The sequence below is a fragment of the Lampetra fluviatilis genome, chromosome 8, assembly GCF_964198595.1.
Source record: "Lampetra fluviatilis chromosome 8, kcLamFluv1.1, whole genome shotgun sequence".
Taxonomy (NCBI): Eukaryota; Metazoa; Chordata; class Hyperoartia; order Petromyzontiformes; family Petromyzontidae; genus Lampetra; species Lampetra fluviatilis.
In genome coordinates this window covers 15,670,517-15,683,401 of record NC_136282.1, presented here as the reverse complement: position 1 = coordinate 15,683,401, position 12,885 = coordinate 15,670,517, and the positions used below count along the sequence as shown (strand labels likewise).

General features: G+C 45.7%; 1 protein-coding gene across 9 annotated transcripts in view; it reads right to left on the bottom strand.

Annotated features, from left to right (window-relative positions):
* Positions 1-12,885, bottom strand: part of PPFIBP1 (PPFIB scaffold protein 1) — a 44,811-nt gene that overhangs the window by 26,868 nt on the left and 5,058 nt on the right. For all 9 annotated transcript variants that reach the window (XM_078859323.1, XM_078859324.1, XM_078859326.1 and 6 more), the window contains exons 2-7: positions 9,008-9,124; positions 8,151-8,377; positions 1,805-1,894; positions 1,448-1,561; positions 865-996; positions 317-409 (exon numbers count right to left, since the gene is read on the bottom strand). In XM_078859323.1, coding sequence (XP_078715449.1) covers positions 317-409; positions 865-996; positions 1,448-1,561; positions 1,805-1,894; positions 8,151-8,377; positions 9,008-9,068 — 717 coding nt within the window. In that variant the 5' untranslated portion in view covers positions 9,069-9,124. The remainder of the gene's footprint in view (positions 1-316; positions 410-864; positions 997-1,447; positions 1,562-1,804; positions 1,895-8,150; positions 8,378-9,007; positions 9,125-12,885) is intronic.

Below are 12,885 nucleotides of genomic sequence, written 5' to 3'. Positions count from 1 at the left end.
AAAGCAGGGGCACAGAACTCAGACAGAAGGATTAAAAAAAAACACCTTGCAAGATTGCGCAGTGGAATGAAAATTAGGAAGGGAACAGGAACTCAGGAGAAGAATTAGAGAAATGTTTTAAGCCCAGCTTGAAAGTGTTACACAAAAAGACCGTTGTTGCTCCACACCAATCAGCGTACACAAAAGAGAACCGGGGAAAGGGCGTTGCTCGCTGGAACACAAATAGAAGCGGATGGCTGTAACGCGAGCATCTCATTGTCCTCGTGAGCTCTGACCCGCACACAGGGGTCACGCAAAGGCCAGTGGCTTCCCTCACCTTGGTGTTCTTCAGTTTCTTTTCAAAGTGAACCTTCTCCCCCTCCAGCTCCACCACCTTTCTCCGCAGCTCGGCTATCTCGTGCATAAAATCCTGGCGAGAGCACGAGGTGTTACTGTTTAGTCTTGATTGTCAATGGATGTATTTATCGGTGTTGCCGATCAATAAATCAGTGTTTTTTACACACGCACGCTGGTTCCCCACCCGCTGGTAGTGAGTGAACACGTGACCACAAACATGTCGGCAAGTAAACCGGTTACTTGTATTTAATTGGCAGTACAGAAGCCGACAGGTCGCAAAACTCATTTAAAAATAATAACTTTTGCTCTGGTTTGTGTCTCCAAGTTTCGGGTGACACTGTGATTGGTGTGGCCAGTTTTCAAAAGTATAAATCCTAAATAGCAACACAACTTTACACAAAAGTTTCAATCGTATTGGTTCATCTTTATGCACCCCTCTCGGAAAGGACACAAAGAAAAGCTAATGCAGAAACGTTTTCATGTATTAGTCGGAAAGCATGAAGTGGAACATGGGGAAAGGGGCCTTACCTCTCCATCACAGCTCCTATCCATGAACTCGCTTCTGTCCCTCTCCACAGAGGCGAGTTTTATCTTGAGAGAAGAAATCTCGGTCATCAGATCCAGCTTCTGGGTCTCCAGTGAGGTGCGGCTTAGCAGCTCCTGCTTACGCGGAAGCGTGCATGTTTGTTGTGTTTATTCGCATACCGAGCTTCCGTCAGTATAAATAGCCATTCGTTGCACAAGCTAACATTGCTTGGTGCCTTCTGTGCAGGTTAAACAAACGGAGATTTGGCAGGCATTGACTTAAAAGCCCACGACATAGCTACCCCACTACGCTACAGTGTGCATTGCAGAGAACGGTACTGTACATTCTCAGAATCAGACTGTGGCGCGGCAAAATCTGGTGCTGAATAATTAAGATCCTGATTCTATGGTCCCACATCCAAGCTCCGCGCTTCCAACTACTCGCACTGATGTGGTGAGGGGGTGAGATGCGGTCAAATAACCTCTCACAACCTGCGCAGGCTTGGAGAGGCCATCATACGGCAGTGGACTGACAACAGGGCTGCAAACCTAAGCGCGAGTGTACGCGAGTGGAAAGTGGCGTCACCTGCTCCAGCATGTCCTCGGTGGCATTGAGCTTGTCCCTGTGCTCGTCCAGACACACCTCCAGATCCCTGATCTTCTCTCCCTGGACTTCCACCTGATCCGTCAGGACACTCACCTGCACGGGCACATGCACGCGCAAAGGTTCCAGTCTGGCAGGCCGCTCCGCTTAGTGCCGCGGGCCCGTTTCACAGTGGACGTTAAAGTGAATAAAGAAAGTGGAACTCGTGAACCGCCAAGTCCGTACAAAAACACACACGAAGTGTTTAGTGTTGGAAGCCAAATAGAGGCAGATTAATGAACAACCGTGCTGGGCCACCGTTGTGACGCATACATGAGCAGCAAGAACGACGAGCCTTACCTGCAGTACAAGAGACTCCTTATCTCCTTCCAAACGAGACAGCCTCTCCTGGTAGCTCTCCGCGCCGCCATACTGCAAGTGGCCATTGGTCTAGGCAACGCACAAGCAAAGAGAGTAAGAAACTTCGTGTTCGTCCTCAGCACGTGCTCTTAAAACACGTAACTCTTTCCATTATGCACTTTGTCCTCGAAAGTGTGTAAATATCAGTATGGAAGTTCATGGGAAGCAGCTGTCAGGGCAAAAATGCATTTTCCCATTTGCAAAGTCCAATTTTTACCTGGGTTGTGTCTGCAAGGTTTGGGTGACAATTCGAGTGATGTGTCCCATTTTCAACTTCATACTATGGTTACTTTCATATTGCATGAGCGTTAGGCGGGTGGGAAGAGTTAACGCATCAACGCATTCAGCCTTAGTTGGAGAGCGTTAATAACATGTAATTGTACGTGTGCCGCTTTCAGTTCTTAACAACGCAACACATGTTGCTTACCCGATAATCACGCAAACTTAAATGTAGAGGTTATGCAGGGTAAAGTGTTTTGTGTACATCAGCAGCTAGTGTTTTTTTCCACGCTCATTTTCCCCGCGAGCCTCCCAGAGAAGGGAAATTATTGTGCAACACAACACAGCACTGCATGACCAATGAACTAAAGAGGCAATGCCCTATGCCACTGCACGTGGCAGAAATGCATTATTGATGTGACCAAATGGCTACATACATCATGATTACAGCAACACACATATATAGAATGTACACGTACACATGCAGTCCATCTTTCCGTGCACAAGTACAGCCCTAACCCTAAATTCACTGCTGGATGAAGGCTTCGCCATGACATGCGGGTCATGAGATTTAGTTGGCCATTATTCACCACGCCGTGTGTATCAAACATTTGGTCAGTAAAATAATGTCTACGCAACACGCTCAGGATGGAATCTCTGAAGACAAAAGCAAATTAATTAAAGAGTTTCAAAGGACTTCAAAATAAAGCCGCGATTCAGGTTACTCCGTAAACAGATGACCCCCAAACACGGGACACTGGCAATGTCGTTATCATGGAGCCTAAACCAAGGCTCAGGGACGGGCAACCACATTCTGGATTAAGGCTCAGCTCCAGCCACTGTTTTTTCATAATTGCATAATAAACAAATCAGTATGTATTTCTAGCCACAAAATGGAGACCGTTTATTTTTTTCAGTAAACAATGCAGCTCTATGAATGGGGGTGGGGGGACGAAGGCCAATCACGTGGATATTCGGTAGCTTTCGACTTATCTAGACTCTCAATGCATGTAATTTACAGCAACTCAACTGCCACAACAGCCCAGGCTGATGCTGGATCTCAACCACGACGCACTTATCAATTAACACACTCAGCGACTCAATCAACTGTCACGCTTCGAGGTTTGTGATTTCATTCAAATAAATTTTAATATTTTTTGTCCCTTTTTACCGTCTCGTTTGAATTGTTTCTGATTGGTAGAGTTGTGTCCACACCGTTATCACAAGCGTATAATTATTAGCGTAAAGTCTACATATATTTTACATAGCAAATTCGTACAAACATCGTTATAAACCCACTTTGACAGTAAATCGTTATTATGGATTTAAATTATAATTTACTACTATAATAAGCCAAGAATATGTGTGTGTCCCGTGCGTGACGTCACTCCACGTCAACCAGCCCCCCTCATTAATAATCATGAACAGGTGACGTCCTCCACATGGACCCCCCCTCATTAATAATCATGAGTGGGTGACGTCACTCCACATAGAGCACCCCCCCCCCCCATTAATAATCATGAAAAGGCGACGTCCTCCAAATGGACACCCCCTCCATTAATAATAATTAGCAGCTGACGTCACTCCACATGGGGGGGGCGAGGCGCCTCCACCCCCCTCCTCAGCGTCAACTTACAACCCTCACTACAAAGGCAGAACCATCACGTCACGCGATCTCCGTAACGCTGTTGAGACATAGAAGTAAAAAGGACGTTGTGATGAACAAGGGATTATAACCTTTAAATTAAATAAGTCTGTGTCACCGTGCCCGTACAAATTGCACACGCATTGATGCAACGATTATCACGTCGCGGTCTGCTTTTCGCTTGCAAGTTTCAGATTTACTGCAACACAGCCATCCTTGGACGGGCAAAAGGCTAGTGATGTTAATAATCAAGTGTACTTTATATGGCTGATTATCAGGAAGGATATTATTGCTGGTGAAGTAATTATATGTACAGGCAATTATAACAAAGTTTACCATTACCACATAATTGAACGTGATGACCCAAGCATGCATGAATTAAAATTAGTTTGTTCGTTCCAAACAACGTGATAGGTATATATACAACTAAAGAATGAGTATACAATAACTCCAACGACTAGTCTTCAAGTTATATTTACACTGCGCTGAAACCTCCAGCCCTGAAAATAAAATCACGAGCGAGTACACGATGGGAAATTTGCCTGGGCTTGTTGAAACTTTCGTGCCCAATGCGAGCCCTCCAACCCTGCTCCAACTCCCCAGGGCTACGCAAAAGGAATGAGCTGCCGAAAATAAGGGGGGTTGTAACGAGTTCAGACTAAAAAAAATCTTTAACAGTCCATCTCATTTGCTGCCTGGCTGGAATGTTTGGCATGTGTGAGCCCAGGAGCGAGGGCTGAGGTTTGCAAGCACGATGTTTGAAACGGCGTCTAAATATTGAAAAGCGAGACGGTTAAAAGTTTTGGAGGGTTTTTTTTTCCTCCGTTCAGCAAACAAATCAAACGTACAATCAGTTGCTCTTCGAAGCTGCTCAGATGCCAAACAACCACACGAAGTTTCTATCAGTACCACCGAGTAGACGTCTGGGGTTGTGCTGTGCGATTCATTGCCTGGATGCAATTTAACTGCATTCGACGGAATTGTATTCAGTTCAACTGGGAAAGCTCCGAGCACGTGCAGTGAAACGTCGGACATCATGCCAAACAGGACGCAGTACAACCAGAAAACGCATCATCGTAGACCTAAACAAACGTCCAGTCCTGACTTACAGGTTAGTGAACCAAAATAATACATAAATACAGTTTATGGGAAACTGAAATATACAATTTCATAGTCCTAAACATTAGTCGTCTTACTTTTTGCAAAGAACAAATCGAGATTGCTTACTGCCATTTGCCAAATCATTATGTCTTTAGCACATGTCTTCATAAAAAGATAACACCAATGTAAAAGCAGAAAATTTAGCTTATGCCTGAATCAGAAACTAAAGATCCAGTGCAATGCTTCCACAGGTACTTCATGACACCTGAGGAAAGCCCTTTAAATGTAAACAACAAAAACACAAGGTACTAACTTGCTGCTTCAATGAAATTATACAATAAGTAACATGACAATAAAAAATAACAACAGAGTTTTGATTTTCACATCACTGGCAGGAAAGAACAATAAACATTAGACAGTCACCATGCCAATGGGTTTTTTTTACTGAGAAAAATCAAAATTTCTAATGAAAAAGCGGGCCATAATAAAACCCACGTGTCCGCAGGATGCCTCTAGAATAACGACGCCTGCCCACAACATAAATGCCAACCACGAGCAAGCACCCACAAATCTGCTTTCCGAAGAGCGCCCTCCCCCCTTTCGTCGCCCTCCCAGCGGCCTTACCCTTTTCAGCCAGGTTATCCGTCGGTACGGTTCCGCCTGAGGCCACTCGGCCATGCCCCCAAGCACACGTTGGTGGGTCACTGGGCAGGGGTCACGGGGACGGGGGAGGGGGGTGGTAGTGGAGGACGCCGCCGGACCTCAGACTCGGCGGATAATTTCGTGGCGAGTCGGTGGAGAGCGCCGGCCCTCCGTGCTCCGTGCGCGACGCGGGCAGCGCTCTGCGGGGGCCCTCCGCCAGAGGTGCGTAACTCAATCTGAGCCTGACGGAAGAGCGGCGACCTGCAGGCGTGCGTCTTCGCACCCCCTGGCCGTGCACCCCCGCCCCCCACCACCCATCCACCGCATGGCCGTGAAACTCGATTCCTCTTCCTCTCCCCTCCCCACCAAAGCGTTTATAGCACGGAGTCAAGCGTTGGGGCGCGGGTGTTTTCCTCGCTAAAGGGTTGTGAGCTGCTTTGCTGGTATTTTACGCAGTGCCCGACAACAGTAATGTAACATATTGACTTAATTATCAAGGAAGGGAAAATTTTGTCCGAAAAAAATTCCATACCTCTTAATCAGCACGCTCAACGGAGTAATTCTGCAAAGCAAACTTATTCTGTTCGTGCCATTTTTAAGACAACTTTCCTTGTAACCGGGTGTTCACTAATGAAAGGCTCAGTTTAGAAGCATTGAATCTGGGCCAACTGCTGGGAATATTTATCCCACACTCACACAACACTGTCTCATTGTCTCTCACATGTTCTCTTACAACTGGTAGGCTAAACACCACAGCATACATTCCCTGTATGCGTTCGCACACAACCTCCCACACACACCAAGAGCGCAGCAGATTGGATTGCTGCCCAAGGCAACTACCCTCATCACAGTCAGGGTGCTTGGAGTATTTGTGAAAATTGCCTCATTGTACAGACTTCCCTGACAAGGCCAGTATATGTATTCTCCCAATATTAAATTGGGAAACCATACCTGTGGCTCTGGCCCTTCCAATTATAGTTTCTTCATGGAAAACAGGCAGCCGAGCCGCAAGGAAAAAATCTAATTTACTTCGCTCGGCATCAGATCCGGGGATGCAAAAAGCTTAGCTCTGGTATTGTGAAAACAACAGTGACAGCATGCTGACCTTGCCAAAAACAAAAAAAACTAAAACGGCACCGCTGTGCTCAGCTGCCTGCTGCCTCCACGGCAGATAAATGGAGCAGCACGAGTTTAGCAGGCGCGCTGGAGTGCATAATTCTGGGAAACGTGCGAGTGGTCAAAATGTTGTGACAAGTGGGACCTAAAACGGACAACGGGCCTGTATTTATTACTCGAGGTGCAATTATTTATCCTCACGGCAATTCTATGCATTGTCAGGATTCAGTGTCGCAATTCGATTTGAGAATATATATATATTTTTCACACAGTGGTGAATTTAGCATCCAATAGTGGCTGTGGAGGGTCACATGAACCCATTAAACTCAACCATTTATGAATTTAAAAAAATATTGTACTGTAACTAACGAAATTGCTTCACCTGCACTTATGACAGTACTGTTACTGTTGTCGCCACCCCTAATGGTAATGGACTGAAATATTGAAGAAATGGAAATGCGGCTCAAGATTAGGCACGACAAACATCACGTTTGTTTGACATTATACAGCGTCTCGTTCTCAATTCTCAATGACGTCGCTTGTAAACGTCACCGAAAATGAAGATGCCACATGTACCTCACTGGTTAAAAATCAACTCTAATGCACTCGCGCGCAGCCTGTCTAAAGGCAACTTCTGAGAAGGTTAAAATAAATAGTCATTGCGGAGACCTTCACCCACGACTCATGGCCTCCAGTAATGTATCTACATATTCTCCTGACTGTCACATCTTGTTTAACATAAACAACTCTCTGTTATTTCTTTCATGCATCTCTCCGGCTCCCACTACTCAAAAGAGAAACCCATGAATTTGTGCCAACTTTTTTTTCATGAACACAGTGAAAAGCCTTGCTCTGCTGATGTTATCAACCCTTTTATGAATTTTAAAACTCCAATCCTACTCCTTTCAAGTCCTAGGACAATGAGCCCCCTTTACCAACGACTTTTCCCCAAAGCTAAAAATCACACGGTGTAAAAACCACAAATGTCAAAATGTTACGTTCGTTATACAAAACCATAAACCGCCAACTGGGGCTCCTGAGCACGCCGTGAGTTGTGATTATAAGAAGCACGAAGCGGCTCATGGAATAACAGTGAGAGACGGGAAGAGGAACACGTGGCTTACAAAACATGCATGCGTTAAGAGACATCTCACTGACTGTAAAGAAAGGTGAAGTGGGCTTGGGCAGGGCACGTTGCAAGAAGAAATGTAAGCCGGTGGTCGAAGACGATCGACGGCGTGACAGGCGCCGGAGGGAACGTCAGGTGCAGATGTGGATCAACGAATTCTGCTCGTGTGCAGAAGCTAAACGGACTGTTGAATCGTGACGTGAGAGATGGCGACATGCTTTGGATGCCTTCGTCCAGCAGTGGATAGATCATGGCTGATAATGACAATCATTAAACTATGCTGCTATGAGAGATGGAGACAGCTTGGGCAGAATTCACTTGACAGTAAATACAGTCTCTACCAGAGCGAGCGATAACAGTGCACATTCCAAGTTGAAATCTTCATTATATTGCATCAGGCAGTTACGATCGCCCTTTGCGGAGGAAGTCCTCACCATGCCGCAGTGCAGCCAGTCCGCGAGGGTGTCGACGGTTGAGTCCGGTATCTGCGACCTCAGCGTCTCCCTGTCCTCTTCTCCTCCCACCGCGTCCAGTGCTCCACGCAGCTCCTCCACCAGCTGCAGCACGCGCAGGCCGCCCAGCGAGCTCATGGTGCCGCCGTACGGAGACACGGGAGACTGGCAATCGAAAAGCCCATTGCCGTACTCCATGCCCTTCGAGCCTGCGTGAACACGGTGACGGGCGGGCGAGCGGGTAGGTGGGTGAATGGGCGAGCGAGCAAACATCGTAAATCCTTTACGACAGCATCCGGCGCTCGTTTACATCTGTACGAGGGATGCCACCAGTACGGTTGGTTATCTTGCGCACACCTGCGGTGATTGGACAACAATACTGACAGCGGCTGAACAGGACAACAGTCTGAGTTATCTCAGACTGTTGTCCAAAAGCCTTCTCATGCCTTTCGGCTATGGGAGACGTTTGACCACACTTCACCACGCTGGTTAGTGCAGGTTGGTGAAGGGGGTGCCCAGGACCGGTTCAGATCTCACTCATTACTGGCAATCGCCATGGCCGGGAATCGAACTGAGGTTGCCAGGTGCACAGCGCAATGCGTAAACCCACTTCCACCCCCGCCCCACCCAAGACTGTCTTTGAGTGCGAGTGAAATCCACACGTGCGCATCCTGCAACTGCAATGTGTGTTCATGTGTGAAGCGGATCCGTGCCTGCCTTCAGATGCTTATTCATGATTAAACAAAAACCTTCTACAGATATGAACGTACGAGAAGCTGGGCGCACACCACTGACTCCCGCAGACACGATGAACCGATGGCAGGCAGGGAGGGAGGTACCTGCGATGATGCCATCCATCTGTTCAAGGGCAGCAGCCAGCATCTCACTGGCATCCGACATGTTGGCGTTAGTGTTCCGTTACTGCAGCACGGACAGCCACCAAAACTCCCTCTCCTCTGCAGCAAAGCAAAGTAAGGGGAGGGGCAGAGGGAGGAACAGAGACGCACAGACATGTTTAATTTATACTTAGCATACTACATTATTTGTGACTATTATTTGAAGAATAAACGTAAGCAAACATGCCAATAGGAAAATGCCAAGGTAAAAACATGTCACGCCGAATGTGTCAGCAGACAAGTATTCTTCAGGCTTGTTTGCCGAGACAAGCATGAGCTTGTTTTGCTCTAACAGCGTCTGATTTCCTATTTTTTGTGCTAGCTATTTAAAACCCTCACGTGGCAAACAGAAATACTAGAATAACATACCGAGCATTAAAGGCAATATGCTATTAAAATAGCAACTTGCGGCGCTTTGCCTCATTCTGCAAGCATATGGGAGCGAAGCAGTTGAACAGGAAGAGAAAGTCGGGCTCTTGTCTAAACTCAAACAGAAGGAAAGCTATGTGAGCAACCCTTAAGCAATGCACATTGAACTTTGAACTCAAAAGTTGTCATGCAACAGAGGGGGAGCTAAATAAGGGCTCTCTACTGTCCATTCATGAGCCAGTTGTCAGAGCAAAGATGTCTTTAACATGTGTGAGGTGCGTGTGGAATATAAAATCAGGTGACTTCCCATGTTTACAGCCCACTTGTAGTCCACTCCGGACTTGTCCATTGTACGCAATTATTTATCATTATTTGTGAGATGTAAATAACTGACATAAAACAGCCGCAGGGCCACACAGCGAGCCAAACAAAAACTCTAGCTCACGTACGTCGCTTGCGTTGAGTGACGGAAACCGTGCTCCAACCGACCATTAACTCAAAGTAGAAAAAAACTTCACCCGCCGTGAACTGACCATCCAACCACCCTACCAATCACGTGGCCCCCACGAAAGGCTGGGCCAACAGAAGGCACAATAGGTTGTTCATTGATTATTTGGTCCTGGAAGGCAAGGCTTTGTTATCCAAAGGAGGGAAGCATGGGGTGCAAATGTGGAAATTGCCAATGGGTACACAACACAGCAACACCAAACGTGCGCATTGCAAAACCAGCCATGTAGAGTTCACTTGTGCGCGCTATGCCACAGATATAGAATTGGTCACCGGGCCAATCGGTATACCTTGTGCTCCTGACAATGTCCTGTTGTAAAGGAAGATGTTAACCTTCACCTCAATTTCCTTCCACGTATGCGCAATTGTTTCCAAGTTCCTGCAGGTGAAGGTCTCTCCAGTTTTACTTATTTATTTATACGCGCACCAAACACGACACAATGAAATAGAATTACCACCAGAAGGTGGACGGTACTGGGGGAGAACAGGTCTGTTATTAATTACAAAAGAGTCCTGGTTTCAGGTCATGTCACAACATAGCAATAAACTAACGGGGTTTGGCAGAGAACAGAGAGAATGATGAATTTCTCATGTGGTCCACAACCACGCATAAACAAAGGTCACTACTCGGCAGTATTTCTTGAGTGTAAGCAAACATTTGCGATAGGCTGGGTTGTATTCTGCTGTTTCTATCTCTGAGCTGCAGTGAAACCTTCCATGTGCATCACTTTGAGGTGCAAGTGTTCTGGCATTTTATGAGCTTAGAAAGCTTGTAAAAGGTTAATAGAGAATTCGCATGCACAAATCTTCTGGCGGAAAACACGGAAAATTGAGGCGAATAACCATTTCAACAAAAGAAAGAAAAAAAATCTACCAGCACCTGGGCACTTTCATTCTTTACATGTTTGGTTAAATGACTCATGGTGATTTCCAAATGTCAAAATGCTTAGAGTATCAGGGTCATCACTGCCGGTCAGGCATCTGGCAAGGTAACCTTTGTGCAGTACAAAAAAAACTAATAAGTGTTTTTCTTTATGAATGTACACCTCATTTTTGGACAAAATACTAAATATGAAATCTATATATTTTATTGTCACGTCATGTTATAAGTTCTTGTATACTACTGAAAAGATGTATTTTTTTAATGTTTTGTTAAGCTTTGTCAGCACTGTCAAAACAATGCCGATCCTCCACGATAACGACATACCACGCACTGACAGACCCGTGGAAAAGAGGCACAAAGGAACAACATTAATATGACAACTCCTGGCCACTCTGGGAATAGAGATTGAATGTATATGTCTAGGACGGCTTTTGATAATGATAAAAAAATTTGCAGATCCTGCATAAAAAAAAAAGCCTTGAGTGCAGATACTTGCTTGCCAAACACGCGCACACACACACACTCCAAGAACAAACTAGGGCACAGGCTTCCCTTCACAGCCCACACGATCCTTGGGCGTGTTCATAAATATTTCTTAAAGCAAAGTCGACACATTTTTAGGTTGTACTGCAAAGGAGAGGACCGCATCAACAGGAGAACAAACAGCAGAACGGCTTTAATAGACAGTGACTATTAACTATTCATAAAAGGCTCCCATGCTGCATCAGCTATACAGCATTTGTTTTAAATTACGTGTTGCCATTGGACCAATTACAAATTGCTCTCTTCACGAGTTCAGGAATTGCCACTATTTGCGGTGGCGATTTCATTCAAGAATCAATTCCCTTGTTTCAATTGTGTCGCGAATGGTATGTCTACGAATGGTATTTCTACGAACAGTATTTCCATGAATAACCTGGGATGACACAACTCAGTTGGTTTAGAGACCGGAAGTGGTGGCAAAGCTCCGTTGCCCCGATGCGTCACACGGCACAAGAAAGAGAAAGGTCGAACGCAAAAGTGACTGTAGTGGCTTCTAGTGGCAGCAGGAGTCACATGAACCCATTATATACAGGGTATAAGAACTGAAAACAATACATTCTCACACGCACAATTCTATGCATGCATCGTGAATGTAAAATCTATGAATTGAGGTGTTATTTACCTAATGACCGTCATGAAATGATGCGGAGAGACGAAAGGCTGTGAACGGGTAGCCCGTCACCGTTTACAATGAAGAGACACTTCACAGAGGGTTACGGTCTTATGATTCCTCTCTCTGTGCACTCCAACAAAACCTTCTTGCGTGGGTATGAAAGTCAGATTTAAAACACTTCTCCATGTGACTGCATCGAACGGCAAGCCACGTGTAGCCACACGTCATGGTCCAGAGAAAGCCAATTAACACGATAACTCTCGAGGGGGTAGACAATCGAAACGAGATGACATCTGCTGCTGCTGCTTATCAGTACTTTTCATGCACCAGTCTTAAGGCTGTAACACACCAAGAACTTCACAGATACCTCATGGCATGACGTCTAGAGAGCTTAATTGTCCGTATCAATGGGTATGCTAAATGGATGAGAAATTGCCCTCGTATTTCACCGCAGTGAATCAGTTCCTCATACATATTTATGAGAACGGGTGCGCTATGGTGGTGCAGTGGTGGTGCGGTGGTTAGCACACTGCACGATGATTCTGGCAAACTAAGTTCAAATCCCGGCGATGGCTAAGATAAGTGGTCAGTGTATTTGAAGCAGTGTGGTTAGGTAATGTAAAACAACCCCTCACAACTCGCATGGCATGGGGAAGCAGTCATCCAACAGCAGATTGTGAAACGGCTGAATATTATAGGTTTTACTATTATTAGAAATCAACGCATCGAGCATTGCTTTCTGATCCAGTAAGCATGCAAGCATTGGTCCACATATTATTGCAGTGGAAACGAAGCATTACAACTAAATAAAACAATTAACTTCTGAATATTGTGTCATATTTTCTGCTGCCCAAGTAGTCTCAAGACGACCGCTTTAAAAAGCTGAAACGAGAATGAACCAAAAAC